The 15,751-nt window shown below is 42.3% G+C and overlaps 2 protein-coding genes across 2 annotated transcripts in view; one reads left to right on the top strand and one right to left on the bottom strand.

The window, feature by feature from the left end:
- The window catches only part of ari-2 (E3 ubiquitin-protein ligase ari-2), a 68,724-nt gene extending 64,383 nt beyond the window's left edge, over window positions 1–4,341 (top strand). The window contains exons 2-5 of the mRNA XM_065233932.1: window positions 1,140–1,849; window positions 1,909–2,277; window positions 2,344–2,613; window positions 2,680–4,341. Coding sequence (XP_065090004.1) covers window positions 1,140–1,849; window positions 1,909–2,277; window positions 2,344–2,613; window positions 2,680–2,826 — 1,496 coding nt within the window. The 3' untranslated portion in view covers window positions 2,827–4,341. The remainder of the gene's footprint in view (window positions 1–1,139; window positions 1,850–1,908; window positions 2,278–2,343; window positions 2,614–2,679) is intronic.
- A 5,216-nt stretch (window positions 4,342–9,557) lies between these two features.
- Window positions 9,558–11,753, bottom strand: LOC135711146 (uncharacterized). The gene has a single exon (XM_065233887.1). It carries the CDS (start codon window positions 11,751–11,753, stop codon window positions 9,558–9,560), a length of 2,196 nt encoding a protein of 731 aa, XP_065089959.1.
- Between the last annotated feature and the right edge of the window lie 3,998 nt (window positions 11,754–15,751).

Below are 15,751 nucleotides of genomic sequence, written 5' to 3'. Positions count from 1 at the left end.
GTTTTATCGTGGCTTGAACATTCTACCAGTCTAAATCATGGCCTGCATAACCTTCATAAAACCAAAAAAATTACGTTTGTAGTACCTATTGCTATGAATAATCTAGAACAATATCATTTGTAATTTTTTTTTATTGGATTTTCGTCTGATTCAATTGAGCTTAATTTGATACTCAAGATCTGTTCTTCTCAATCTTCTGTTCCATCTAGTGAAATGTGGTCTTCTTTCCCAAACTCTTGAAGTCAGGCTTTGTCCTGGCAGTTTCAGTGACTTTTTTCACTTGCCGTGTCCATAGGAACGATTTTCCTCCTTTAGGGTTCACTCTTCGCCAATTATGTAGTGGGTGGCCTTATTAGAATACAAGCTAGCGGGAATGATATGGCGCCACAGGACTTAACATACAGGGTGTTTAGATTTTTAATTGAAGGTTATTATCATCCATTTTATTGTTTACGTTCGAACCGTTTGCACATCGGTTGATTCTAGTAAACACACACAGCCAGATTTGATTGGTTTGAGATTCGAAGCTTCCACGTATTTGATCTGTTTGGAATCGTACCGGCTACTACTGACGCCAATATATTGCTGCTTACAGACGGCACGATGTCCTGGCGGTATTAGATTCTGATCCACATAAGGGCAAAGTCCCGTTGTGCTAAAACAAAATAAGATCTTAGTCTCTTTTAAATTGGAGATGTATTCTTCATACTTACATACAGGACCTTTCCAAAAGCGGAGGTACGCTTTCACGGTAATTGCAAATAGGCCCCTGGTCATCTGTCAACGTTGATCGTTTCTTTCTACTTTCGGAAGGCAGCTTGATCCATCGATCGGTAGCTAACACTGAATCTATAATAATAAGGATCACCAGCAACTGCAAAACTCCGTTCGCTATCATTGTTACAGTAAGACTGCTGTGCTGTTTTTTTTTGTCATTCTTGATTTCAACTTTGAATTATGATCGCCGTTTAACGGTTCACGCGTTTGGTGACTAATATGCGCTTGATGCAATCAGAGGATGTGACAAATTCCCGGAGTGGTCAAAGTTCCTTTGAATACACAACACTAGAATAGCGGTGAATTACGTATCATGTATTCATTTCACTAACGTACTGTCTTTTTTTCCTTTCCTCCGGCAGGCCTAGAAGACTGCGACATCGAGCAGATTGATCCGAAGCGCGCTGATCCGGAGTATTTTGTGTACGAATGTCTCAACGTCGAGGAGGTGGACAAGCTGCTCAACGAATCGGTTGAAAAGCTCAGCAATCAGCTCCATATCACACCCTCGCTGGCAAAGGTGCTACTGCACGAGACCAAATGGAACACTGCCGAGGTCGTGGAAAAGTATCGAAACAACGCATCCAACCTTTTAGTTAGTGCCCGTATCAAAGCTGCCCCCGGGGCAATCGCATCCACTTCTTCCGTCGGTGCCCTGCTGGGTCCCAGTAGTTCCAGTACAGTGCTTCCAGTTCCCGGTATGATTCCAGCGACCCCCGTTCCTGGTACCAGTGCGAAAATATCCCTCCAAACGGTGCCATCATCCACGTATCGAACACACCTGTGCCCAGTTTGTGTTACCGTCCAATCGGTGGACAAATTTCATAATCTTTCATGTCAGCATTCGTTCTGCCGCGACTGTTGGGCGATGCACTTTGAGATTCAAATTAGTCAGGGAATTTCCATTCAGATTGGCTGCATGGAACAACGATGCGATGTTCGAGTGCCAGAAGATCTCGTGCTCAATCTACTGAACAGGCCTATGGTGAGAGACAAGTACCAGCAATTTGCCTTTGCCGACTACGTCAAGTCGCATCCGGAGTTACGGTTTTGTCCCGGTCCAAATTGCCAGGTAATTTAAATCCGCAAAGTCTAATGTTATCCAAGTCAGTTAATAAAATTCCATTTCAGATAATCATCCGCAGCTCGGACATCAGCCCGAAGAAAGCCACCTGCAAGGTGTGTACAAGTTCTTTTTGCTTCCGTTGTGGTACCGACTATCATGCGCCAACCGATTGCCAAATCATCCGTAAGTGGCTAACCAAATGTGCCGACGACAGCGAAACGGCCAACTACATCAGTGCCCACACGAAGGACTGTCCCAAGTGTCACATTTGCATCGAAAAAAACGGCGGCTGTAATCATATGCAATGCTTTAACTGCAAGCACGACTTCTGCTGGATGTGCCTTGGCGATTGGAAGGCGCATGGGTCGGAGTATTACGAATGTTCGCGATATAAGGAAAATCCGAACATTGCCCACGAATCCGTGCATGCGCAGGTATTTACATTAGCTTTGATCTAGCACAGAATAGCTTTTTTCAATACTCTCTTCCTATTACCATAGGCACGTGAAGCACTAAAAAAGTACCTTCATTATTACGAACGTTGGGAGAACCATTCGAAGTCGCTTCAACTAGAGGAACAAACACTGGACCGTATGAAGACTCGCATCAACGAGAAAGTCATGAAAGGTCTCGGAACCTGGATCGACTGGCAGTATCTATTCGATGCCGCCGCTCTACTGGCCAAATGTCGGTACACGCTTCAATATACCTATCCGTATGCCTATTTCATGGAACCTGGTTCCCGCAAGGACCTCTTCGAGTACCAACAGGTAATAACTACATTGTGGCTCTCACTCGAACGTGTGCAAAATCTAACATTCTCCCACCCCGAACAGGCTCAACTGGAAGCGGAGATCGAAAACCTCTCGTGGAAGGTGGAACGCGCGGAAACCACCGACCGGGGTGATCTCGAAAATCAGATGGACGTTGCGGAGAAACGGAGAACTACCCTGCTGAAGGATTTCTTCCCGACCGACGCGTGAGCCAGCGACGAGATGGAGATAGATTTTAGTGAACGCCTAGAGGTAAATGAACGAAAACTGAGATATTACAATTATTCCTCCATAACGCCCACCTTGTTGTCCCCTGTCGTAGTAGGGTTATATTGTGCGTCCCAACGACGTGTGAGAATTTCCTTGTAGGATAGAAATGTGAGGCTAATTTGCTTCCATTTCCGAACGTTTTTTGTTTTGTTTTTTGTGTAACACAGAATAACAGAAATGACGTTATGGTCTGTCCCAAGGATCAACCGATGCTTTTTTAATGAATTTGGTTTCGGCGAATCCGAATTTACTACCAGAAATGTGGCACGCTTCAGTTGAGTTGAGCATAAAAGTTATTCACTTCTATGTTGTTGCTTGGCAGTTTAGCCCTTCACTTTGGAATGACACACAATTTACACCGATTAAAGTTATTGGAAAGAAAATATATCTACCTAGTTGACTAATTTTTCGATTTAAAGAAAATCCAAACTCCATTTTGAATCGTGGAAATTAAAATTATAAAACATCTTCACATGGTAAATGAAATTATTGCATGCAGGGATGGTTCGTTCTTTGGAGCATCGTTTATTATTATTTAGTATAGAAAGGTAACGTTAAGTCCAGTTGAATTTTCAGTTAATCCATTTTAAAATAGATATATTAACCTCAAAATTTTCCTACGCTAGAGGCACACTCTCTTTTTTGGCGGAAGGTGCAGCACCCGAGTGAATTTTTGAAGTTTGATCGGGAGCATACTAACACTAATCTATCAATGTTAAGATGGATTAACTAACAATTCAACTGAATTTAACGTTAGCTTTCTATAGTAAAAACGATGCTCCAAAGAGTGATCCATCCCGACTGCATGAATTATAAATTTATGAATATATATAATCAAAATTTGCCAAGTTTAACAGCTTTAATCAGGTTGCAACGTTACCCAAAATTGGTGTTCTCTGCATATTGAATGATCTAAAACAATTCAGGTTATATAACATGGACTACAGACACATGATTTTATCCTTGGGACAAATCCATTGATACATTTCACAGATTTCGGAGTTGGGTTAGAGTGTGCATAGAAAAAAAACCCCTTATAAATAATGCGTAGATCAATTTCTCACTTTTGTTTTATTTGAATTTATTCTCAAATCTGATATTCCTATGATTGCACCAAATGATCTTGAGGCATAAGATTTACTGTACGATAAATAAAAGAAAAATAACGATAACGAATTTTCAATCTGAAGCTGCGTGTTATTGTTGAAGCAACAAAAGTGAAACAATAGTCGTTACAACTTGCTTGAAGAAATGAAAAGCATAACGATGTGTAGGCACATGCTGTCCATACTCACGACTATCGGCTTCATACTCGAAACAGCGCAGCAGTAAATTCTAAGACAGTGTAAACTATTTATTCATTTATACTACGAACTATGATTGTATATGATAGCGAAGTAAAGAGAGTACTTTAATCAGAATTACAGAACATAAGAATAATATTACGAAATTTAATCCTAAACAATTTAATAGTGGCCAATTTATAAAGCTTAAACTACCGAAATCCTTCATTATTACACCTGATGTGAGTGACCAATTTATAAAACTAAAACTACCGAAATCCTTTATTATTGGCTGATGCAAATATTACCTTTATTTCATGTCCGGCATCACTCAATAAATAACAATGATCAATAAAAAAAACACAGCTGGTGGAGACCTCAATACAGATCGAATGAGCAGTGGGGAGCAGGGGGTTGTTATCCGTCTTACAAACTGAACCCACTCTATTGTCCATATGGGACTAATGTCTTGGACTAATGTAGTCATTTTGGTTTATTTTTTGTCGTTGTGCGCGACAATCTGTTTGTTTTCGTAATCTCATGCTCTGGCCAGGGTGGCAAGTGAACCAGGAAAACCGGGAAAAAGACGGGAATTAATGTTAATTATTGTTAATTTAATTTTTTTTTCTCGAATCAATTGCAAGTATGATTTGTGCTTAATTGATAGCAGACTTAAGCAGTGCCGACGCGTAGCTACTTTGAAGTACCTGTTCAACATGTTTAATAAAAAAGTTCTATTTCTAAAAACTTCAGATAAGGCCTTCGAACTTCATGCAAGTTCCACAAAATTCGGGAAAGTCTTACAAGTTTCAGGAAAATCCTGTGAACTACTGTGGTGACCTACGACGGTCAAGAAATCTCTCCGAACCTTCAGAGAAGTTCTACAAATTTCAGAGAAGTCTTACGAACTTCAGGGAAGTCCTTTAATCTTTGGGGAATAACTACGAGTTTTACAGAATTTTTTACCGATTTAATGTAACTTCTACGACATTTAGGCATTGCTTAAAACTTAAAGATAATCCTATGACACTTATGGATTTTTTCCGAGCTTCAGAGAAGTCTTCAATACTCTTGGGAAGTCCTCTGAACTTAACATAGTTCTCCAAGCTCAAAAAAGTTCCTAGAACTTCCGAGAAGCCGATTGAACTACAGGTAGTCCTACGAAATTCATGGGAGCTCTCCAAACTTCAGGGAATTTCCAAGAAATTAAGGAAAGACCCGCAAACTTTTGGAAAACCCTTCGATATTTAAAGCCTTTTGAACTTCAGGGAAGCTCTTCTAAATTTAGGGGCCTCATATATTCAGTTAAGTCCTTCAAACTTCAGGGAAGTCCTCAGATCTTCGACAAAGTTCTTCGAACTTGAAGGAAGTCTTACGAACTTCTGATATTTAAGAAATTCCTATAAATTTTAAAAAACTCCGAACTTCAGGGAATTCTTAAGATTGTAAAAAAAGTCCTTCGAACTTCGGGGAAGTCCCATGAAATTCAGGCAATACAAACTTCAATGAACATTTGGCTTCGGACCGTACTGTTCTTTGATCCACGGAAGAACATACTTACCTAAAATCCTGATGTAGACCTCCGTGTTGCGCCTTCTGGAATGAACACCGGGTCCATTTTTTGCCATCGGAAGCCACCAATCCAAACACTATAACGCTAACAGGATGCTTGGTCAGATACACGTTCTTGTGCTCGTCGGCCACGTCTTTTACCGGAAGAGAACTAATATACCGGACGGTTCTAGAATTTAATACGGGATCGACGGTAAACATGCTCTCGTCGGTGAACAGGATTACCGGATTTTTTCGCTTAAGGAAGTTCAAGATTTTCTTGCATCGTTCGACTCGTAGCTCCCGGATGCGGTTGGTTATCATGTGACTTTTTTTTTCCGTGCCCTCGACTTCGCCCCGCAATCTTCCTTTACGATCTTCCGTGCCGTAAAGTCACTGATCCTGTGTTCCTTTGCCATTTTCCTTATTGAACGCACTGGATTCACCCGAATCTTCCTTTTGATAGCAGCGATAACCCTCGGAACCCGAGCTGACCTCGGACGACCTGTGGTCACCTTTGCGGATAGTTGTCCTTTCTCTTCTCGGTCTAAAACCCTTTTGACGGTCCACCGGGACACTCCCACGGCGATTGAAATGTCTTTTTGCGACATTTGCGCGTGGGACAAATCACGAATACGCTGCCACTTCGTCATGGTGCAACTGTCAAACTAAGTAAATCATTTTCTTTTATACACAGCCAACTACGGTATGAGCTATATGTTACGTGTATGCAAAGAAAATCATGGCATTGTATGCACAGGTGAAACGGGAACCTTATTTTAACGGTAGTGCAAACATTATCACGCTTACGGTAAGTCTGTTGTTTGAAACTTAACATCTTCAACTTTTTTAAAGTCTTGTTAAAATTGATGAACATCTATGGAATCATTGTAGATGAAGTCATTTTAAGAAACTTTGTCCAAGACGACAATTTTCTATCTCTCAATTAAACGAAGTTATAGGGTAAAAATGGAGTACAAATGCTCAAGTACCAACGATGTGTTTGAAAAGATCATCTCTTTTTGCCAGTGGTGGCGGGGAAGGGGACACCCCTCACCATCCCTCTCCAAAGGGGGAGTTTGGTAAAGAGAGATGATAAAACCGATTTGTACCTTCCTAAAAGTTGTCCTAGCTCGCTGTTTACTCTCTTTATGCAATTTTCACACTGCCGTACTCTAAACGGAACTATCAATTCTATACTTTCATCTCCTCCTCATCTATCGTATAAAAATTACCACTGTTATTTGAAACTGTTTATTTGAAATTAGCATCTTCAACTTTATATATCAGAAAATTTATTGGAAAATGTGATCAATTTAGAGAAATTAAGGTAAGCATAGAAAACTTCTTGCTGGGAAAATTAGTGATTTAAGGCAAAGTTACTTGAGTGTTTAAAAACTATATAAAACTTGAGGTAAATTGCAGAACTTAAAGGCAATTAAATCAATTCCAGTAAAACGGTGGGTTCTTAAAAAAAAACCTAAGCAGGGCAGTCTAGAGAATATTAAGCAAATTGAGAAATATTTTGGGCAGTTTTAAAAACATCAGGAAACTCTAGACTATTGAAGAAGTTATGAATTAGTTTCGATTATTTGAATTTCAGACAAATCTTGAGAACTTCAGTGAAAATCATTGAACTATATATATATATTATTTCGCCAACAGAAACTCCGGAAGCCTACAGAAGTTTCTGAAATTTCAGAATAACTTCGAAAACTTCAGTACAGAGATCTTCAGAAACATTTCGAGAACTTCAGGAACTTTTATGGACATTTCAGGAGCATCTCAAATAAGTTTTGTAAATCTCCAAAAACAAAGGGAAGTTCAGGGGAGTTCAGTTCCATTAGTTTCACTAAATTAGCGGGAAATTTCAAGAAGTTCCCAGATTTTCAGTGAACTTAGAAAATTACTTAGGTTTTCACAGGTTCTCAGGCCACAAGTTCACGCAAGCATAAACATTTTTAGAACAGTACAATTAAATTCATGGTAGTACAACATTACAGTAAACCATTCAAATTTTTACTTCACAACTCACTTTGTGATGCATTTGCTCTTTGTGAAACATGGCTTTCTTCAGACACCGATCTCCCTTTCCACGATTTTAACATTATTCGCCTTGATCGAGCAGATTCGTATGGAGGGGTGCTTCTCGGGATTAATAAGGAATGGATTTCATAGAATCGATGTGCCTTCCGTGACAGGCATTGAAGTTGTCGCATGCCAGGTAAATATTCGAGGTAAAAGCCTCAGTATATCTTCCTCCAAGAACTGCAATTTCTCGCCAAGGTCTCTCAGATATCTGCTCAGCTTTATCTGAGCCTCGGTTGATCTTAGGAGATTTTAACTCCCACGGTACAGGCTGGGGGGAACTGTACGATGACAACCGCTCAACCCTGATATACGACCTTTGCGATAACTTCAATATGACAATTCTAAACACTGGGGAAGTAACACGAGTGGCCAAACCTCCAGCAAGAGAAAGTAGATTTGACCTCTCCTTCAGTTCGAGTTCACTATCGTTGGATTGCTACGGTAGTGACCACTTGCCAATCATAATTTCTATTACCAATGGTTCATCTTCCACTCGCTCGGTTGAAATCGCGTACGACCTCACGAAAAACATCGACTGGCAAAGTCTTTCCGGTTTCTCATCCGTTGTGAAGTATTGAATCCTTTGGTAATAGAACACTTTGAGAAGCTGCTCGACCGAAATCCTCAAACAAGATTCATGAGTTTGTACTATGAGTACATGACGCTGGAGATTGGTCCTTCTTCATTAATCTCCAATCGTGATTGCTTTCAAGCCTTCTATAGTTCCTCTGTAAATTTTAATCTGACCATGATGCAAGAAATCCATGGAATACCAGATCACCATCGGTCGATGGTTGTTCCCTCAATTTTTGCAATCAAGTACCACCATAAAAGATTTTTCAAAGATGGGTCAACCATAAATGCTTCCACTGGATTTGGTGTATTTAATCAATTTCATAGCGCCTCCTATAAACTGCAGAAACCATGCTCCGTATACGTTGCGGAACTTGCAGCTATATTTTACGCAGTAGAGCGAATTGCCTCACTACCTTCTGACCATCATTTCATTTTTACGGATAGTCTTAGCTCATTGGAGGCTATTCGTATTTCCTGCCTGAAAAACGATCTAAACTGAGTGCTTTATCTAACTGCTCCTATATTATAACCTTAACTTGGGTCCCATCTCATTGCTCAATTCCGGGTAATGAGAAAGCGGACTCATTGGCTAAGGTGGGCGCTATCGAAGGCGATATTTTTGAGCGACAAATCGCCTTCAACGAATTTTTCTCCATTGCTTGTCCGCAAGTCCTCATCAGTTGGCAACAAAAATGGAATGATGGTGAATTGGGAAGATGGTTACATTCTATTCTCCCACAGGTGTCGAACAAACCATGGTTCAAAGGTTTTTTTTTTTTTTTTTTTTTCTTTATTATAGAGATTTTTAGCCTGAGGCTAGTTCATCTCTTTAGTCATGGGTGAGGCCTCAGAAGGAGAACCTCCTACGGAGTTGTTTGACAGAGTTTTAGAATAACAATTTGATCGTTTTCCTTAATGACTATCTAGGGTGACCACCATCATGAGGGTCAAAGACTCATCCCATGTGGTGTCCCTCCTGCTACTGAAAACTGTAAAATACAGCTTTCCTGGCTCTTCGCGAAAAAACAAGTTAAAACACATGGAACGATGACCTGAACGAGACGACACCGTGACGAGGTCCAAAGGCTCATCCCGTCCGGTGCCGTCCCGACAGCTAGCAGAATACAAACAAACAAAAAACTGAAACTAGCAACTGACTACAAAAACGGACTAAATTTGATGATACAAATTCGCCTCCCTCAGGAATACCAGGAGGGCGTCGGCAGCAGGCGAGTCCTCTCCGAGCAGGTTCCGGATGCTGGAGGTAATCCCATAAGTCTCCCGGAGGTCCTGGAATTCCGGGCAGACACACAGTAGGTGTTCGACGGTTGCCGGAAGGTGGCAAATAGTGCAGCTCCTGCGGAAGGGTCCTCCGCCGAAGTTGAGATATAGACGGCAGTGTCCAGTTCTCAGCCTCGAGAGTATCCTCTGGTCCGGTAGGTTTCGGAGGTCCGTCCATGCCTCCGTGGTTCCCTTGATTTTCCGGATGAAAGGCCCTCGAGTGCTGGCCCATTGGTCGGTCCATGCCTTCCGAACGGTGGCCTTAATCCACCGTCTGACGTCCTGGAGGGGAACTTTGTCGGTGAATCTGGGACCCGACGGTCCAGTTCCAGCGAGTTGGTCGGCTGCCTCGTTTCCGGGAATTCCGCAGTGGCCGGGTATCCACGCAAAAACGGTATTACTGGGTGCGTACTTGACAGTAGCCTGAATCCACGGGTGGGTGGGAGTTGCCGAGCAGAGCTCCTGGATAGCGCTGTACGAATCTGTTAAAATGAGAATTGGTTGATTAGCTGGTGAAGTGGCCGCGTGGAAGATCGCGGCCGCTTCTGCCGAGTAAACGGAGCACTGCGGTGGTAGGCTGTTGCTGACGAGTATGCCACTTCCGGATACTCCGATGCCAACGCCCGTGTTGGATCGGGAACCATCGGTGTACCGGTGGGTGAAATCGGTAAACTTGGACCTGAGAAGCTCAGCTACTGTGCAACGTAGGGCTACTGAGTTGTCTCCTGCTTTGAATCGATTCTTGATCGCGTTTTCGATTATGAGTTTGGAAGAGAGCCAACTCTTCTCTCCGTGCCAGTGGATCCTAGCCACCGGGGGGAGGTCGATGCTGGCGATCGATTGCATGATTCTATCCCCCTCGTCGAGGAGGAAGACTCTGCCATTCCCTGCTGTTTTGGCGGCGAAGGATGCAGCTTTGTACAGCGTGGCGTTTATGATGCGGTACCGAAAGGGTAGAACCCCTGCTTCAACACACGCAGAATCTGCGGGGGTGGAAGGTAGGAGACCAGAAATGATCCGGATACAGCTGTTGAAAGTCGGGCCAAGAATTTCCTCCTGCTTCTCCGATGCGATGCACGTAAGTTCGGTTCCGTACAGCAGCCGGCTGTCGATGATGGCTTGCGAGACACGGAAGCGAACTGCCCGGTTGTTGGATCGGTGTGGCCTGGAAATGGTCCTGACCAGATTGACCCTGCTTCTACAATCCTTCTTTACCTGGTTGAAGTGGGGCACGAAAGACAACGTGCGGTCCACCAGAACACCCAGAATCCGAACGGAGTTCCTAACGGGGATAGCTTGATCGGCGATCTTGATGGCGGCCCCGCTTACCCTGTGTCGGGACGGGCAGACGTGGCATCTAACACTTTTCCTGGCCGAGAGCTGGAAACCAGCTGTTTCGGCCCATTTCACGACGGCTGTGACGGCAGCTTGCGCTATGTTCCTGGTGCGGATTGTGGTGGGCCCGGTTACCACGATGAGTACGTCGTCGGCATACACAAAAATGTGCACGTTCTTGGGTAGCCGGTTAAAGACACCGTTCATCGCAATTAAGAAAAGCGTGACAGAGATCACGGATCCCTGGGGGACCCCCGTTTCTTCCCGAAAGCTGCTGGATTTGGCGTTACCAATGGCGACGCGAAAGGAGCGGTCGGTGAGGAAATTCCGAACGAAGTGGACCATGTGTCCCTTAAGTCCCCAACGGACGAGTTGGGCAAGCACGGCCGGAGTCCAGGTTCGGTTGAAAGCCTTGGAGATGTCAAGCGAAACGATTTCGGTGTGGTGTCCCTGGTCGAAGGCATCTTTCAGCACGTCTCCCAGTGTGGCAAAATAGGTAGAGGTGCCGCATCCTTGACGGAAGGCGTGTTGCCGGTGATCGAGCAAGCTATTCGTCTCCAGAAAGGTCTTCAATCTCCGGTTCACCATCCGCTCGAACACCTTGCTCATGCAGGAGGTGAGGGCAATGGGCCGGAACTTCGTCGCGTCTTTCGTTGTTTCGTTAGTCTTCGGGATCGGAATGACTAGGCTTTCCCTCCACGATGCTGGATAGGAGTCGGTGGTCCAAAGTTCGTTGAAGAGCTCAAGCATACGGACTTGGCCTTCGATCGGTAGATGTGTAAGTAGGGGGTATCCGAGTTCGTCGGGACCCGCCGATTTGCCCTTGCTCTTACTGAGCGCAAACTGTAGTTCCTCCCAGGAGAAAACACCGTTTATCCTGGCGCTATCGTTGTCGACCGATGGTTCAAAGGGTTGGACATGAGCCGCGACTTTATACGCGTTATATCAAGGCTTGTCCAATCACTGCTCGTTAGACTCGCATTTCGATCGAATTTGGCTCTCAGGCAGCAATTTATGTGCGTGTGGCAGTGGTTATCACGATATCGAGCATGTTGTTTGGTCATGTACCTTACACCGTGTTGCCAGATCTGAGTTATCCATATCCCTCAGGGCCCGAGGAAAACAACCCGCGATACCCGTTAGAGATGTCTTGGCGAGTTTTTAAAACGGATAGATTTGAGGATTTAGTAGTTAGTGTCATCTTGTGTTCTGCCAAGTTGTTAGTTGCCCATCGGTGTATCCCCATGTTTGTCTTTTTCATCAGAGTGTCGCCTAGTTCGAGATCAAGAGCACATTGCTCTCCAAACCTTGTGTTCACAATCCCTACCCTGCCATCCATTTGTTACCCCTAACCTCGAGATAGCCGCGAGTAATCGGCCCCCGCTTTACTAACGTTAGTTTTAAGTAATTTTCTTATCTAAACAATGAATATCGGCTCCGCAAAGCTACAGCAAATGAGCCTGGAAAAATAAACGAATTATTAAAATAAAAAAAATAAATTCAGGCAGGAATATTTTGGAAACTTTCAAATAGTTATGAAAACCTCAGAATAGTGCATTCCATATTCAACGGAGATTTCTCATGAAAATTCGCTTGGAGTTTACTGTCTTAGGCTTAGACTTCACATAAAGTCTAAAATTCCTCAGAAGTACCATGAAAGCAAATTGCAGTTGATGTTTTTCCCATAGATTTTTTTCCCAGAACTCCCGTGGAATGAGGTCCTTAGAAATTATACTAAAATTTCTTGAGCCTTAAAACTGTGCAATGAATTTAACTCCAAATTATTGAAAATGTCTTGAAGTATTATAACTTTTCAGTACACAATTTATAAAATTTGTGGGAAATGTGCATATTTTAGAACAAAAAAAAAATCATTTGAAGCCTCTTAATTTTAAAAATGTATTTATTACTGAAGATTAATCCATTCTGGATCCACTGACAAACCGACATGACACTTAATTCTGACTTATGCCCAGAAATCGTAAACAGCCGATTTAAATGTGCGGTGATCCGAATTGTCAAAACAATGCGATTTTTTGATCTAGATAAAAATAATTTGTCCAGAATAGATCAGACACAAACCAAGTCATAAATTTTGCATGCGGGTTCATGGCTCAGCTAAACATTTCCCGCGAACACGGAGCCAGATGTCAGTAGTGTGCTTTGGTCAGAAATTTTATTGTTTTTGCTATGGTCATTCGTGTCAGATGCAACTCTGTTGAATGCTCTCTGCAGTCCGCATACTCCATAAATTGTGCGACGTAGAGACAGTATAAGCAAAAGGTTGTTGCAAAGCGGTCTTGAACATTCAGGTCAATTTGCCTCAGAATAGCCTTGCAATATGTCCTTCCCTGTAGCATATCGCCCACGGTTAGGGCCTGCTAGTGTCCCTTCTAGTCCGGAGAGGTTCTAGGTCGATAAATTGACAACGGCTTTCGTAACTGGGTAATCGAAACGGAATCAAGCGTTGATCGAACTAGCGAACAATAAAGAGAGCAGGTCATAGCTAAATATTATCGGTTGTTGTTTTGTAAGAACGTAATAGCGGAGCAAACTTGTCGGAAAAAGGCGGTATATATCCTGAGCGGTGGCTGCAACTTCTCGATTGAATTCCATATACGATGGGAGACCGGACTCCCTGCGTTGCTCGTTAACGTAGTTCTAAAAGGATTTCGAGAGTAGCTTAAGTTTACGCTGGATGCCTCGTTGGAAACTTGAAAAGAATTCACGACTGACTCGCTGGTACATATGATTTCAGAGACAGCGAGTCACCTCATCTCACTGGCGGCGCAGAATAGGCCTCATTGTGATGCTGTCCTTGGAAGTCGATTCAATTTTTCACCTGTGCAGTAATCATCCGTCTACGTTCAAGAGTGTTAAGACCCAGGAGTTGACAACGATCGTCGCAGGGCGGAAGGTTCTCTGGATCATTCCAAGGAAGGCAGCGAAGGGCATAACAATCGAATTTCCTTTGAACAGATTCAATCCTCGCTATCCAAACTGCTTTGTACGGACACCACTACTGGACTGAATTCCAAGATCTATCGCACAGAGCAGTCGAATTGTTATGGGAAGTTTTTCATGAACGAACTGGTAAGTTAGGATCTATAGTACACTACAAAGAATGTGAGATGGGAAAATTTTCGGATTCATTCAGTCAAATATTGCCCGTTATTAATTACTATAAGCTTCTATATGTAAATTTTATTTGATTGTGTATCGTAGTAATAATAGGAAGGAGTATAAAAAAGGTGAAAAATCTAAACTATTTCATGTGTCAAATTGATATAACGAAAACATTTGTGCTGCAGCGCTGCAGAAGAGTAAAAAAAAAGGAAACATGTCATCAAAACTATTGCCTTTTGTTCGCGTGAACAAATTGTTTCGTGTGAAAGTAGTGTGTGGTCTAACATTATGTGTTGGTATACAAACAAATAAACTGGGATAGTAGTTGGGAGGTTCAAACTTAAACTATGAATCATGTGTCGCACTGCGTAATGAATCGGCGTAACCTGTCAACGTAATTAAACTCTCTTTTTTCCCTTGTCTCGCACCAACTGTCTATCTCTCTCTCTTCTTTCTCTAACTTTGACTCATCTAAAAAACAATATAAAAAGTGTTACTTTCTATCTTGTTCATTAAAAAATTATCTCCTTCTTTTCCTTGTGGAGTTGCTTTTTTACCTTTCATTTGCACTGAATGTTGTATAGCTAAATAAAACTGTTTTTAACAGCATTGCTCTTCTCTCAAACTGACTCTTTTTCTTTTCTTCTCTCTATCATGTCCTTCGTGCAACTGCTCATAGACTTACTTGCGTTTCAGAGCTCAGTTTAATAATAGGTAACACATACACGCTCTTCTATCAACAGCCATATGTATATAGGTGTGTGTGTGTCTGTTTGTGTTTGTATATGTGGATTACGTCCTGCGCAGGAAATTCTTCTTAGAAGCACTCCTGCCCTGGAAACGCACTTTGTGGACCTCAAGCACTTTTATATTTTCTCACAACAAATCAATTTAAACAAAAATCCGGCTTTTCTATACCCCGTCTATCACCTTTTTATCATTGTGGTTTTGATCTTTCCGATTCTCACATTTTGTTTGTATGTTTGTGTCGATATTGATTTGGGGGAGGGGGAGGGTTAAAATATTGTTTTTGATTAATGCTAATGGAGTTTCGTTTTTTTCTTGGCTTTCTTTTTTTTTCTAATATTACTCATTTTCTGTGTAATTATTTTCATACAGTTTAATCGCTACCAGTATCCAATAGTGACCAATAGCTGTAATTATAACCAATTGTTTAGAGTCCTAAGTCTTATACGTATATGTTTCATGTATGTATGTGTGTGTGTTTGCTTCTTATCATTTTTAGTGGTTGGGTGATCCTGATCGGAGATAGGGATTCCCTTACTGAATGATCATAGAAATTAGCGCGAATGTTTCGGATCGAAGGATCACCCCACAGCACGAGTTCTACTCACTAAGTGTTAGTAAAAGTAAACCTAAACCTGAATTTGAAGATCAAATAAAACCTATTCTGCATCAATTGTTCGAGGGAAACACTCACGAGTCATATCAATGCGTGTAAGCCTGCACGGTAGTGGAATTTAGCATTTAACGGAAAGTAATGCGTCAGCTTTGTTAGAACGCCACAAGTGGAAGACCTTTGAGTATGCTTTTGTAAATATGAATGCGCAAGATCGTGCACCGTGCAGGTCCGTCAGTTCATTATTATTTTTTTACAATTA

Source organism: Ochlerotatus camptorhynchus, unplaced genomic scaffold (assembly GCF_037179485.1).
Source record: "Ochlerotatus camptorhynchus isolate MF236.1 unplaced genomic scaffold, CSIRO-AGI_Acam_v1.1 ptg000423l, whole genome shotgun sequence".
Classification (NCBI taxonomy): domain Eukaryota; kingdom Metazoa; phylum Arthropoda; class Insecta; order Diptera; family Culicidae; genus Ochlerotatus; species Ochlerotatus camptorhynchus.
The sequence above is the reverse complement of the archived record's forward strand: the minus strand, read 5'-3'. Positions and strand labels throughout refer to the sequence as shown.

Coding starts and splice junctions, on each gene's coding strand:
- LOC135711146 (XM_065233887.1), bottom strand. CDS start 11,753: ATGCTTGAGCTCTTCAACGAACTTTGGACCACCGACTCCTATCCAGCA.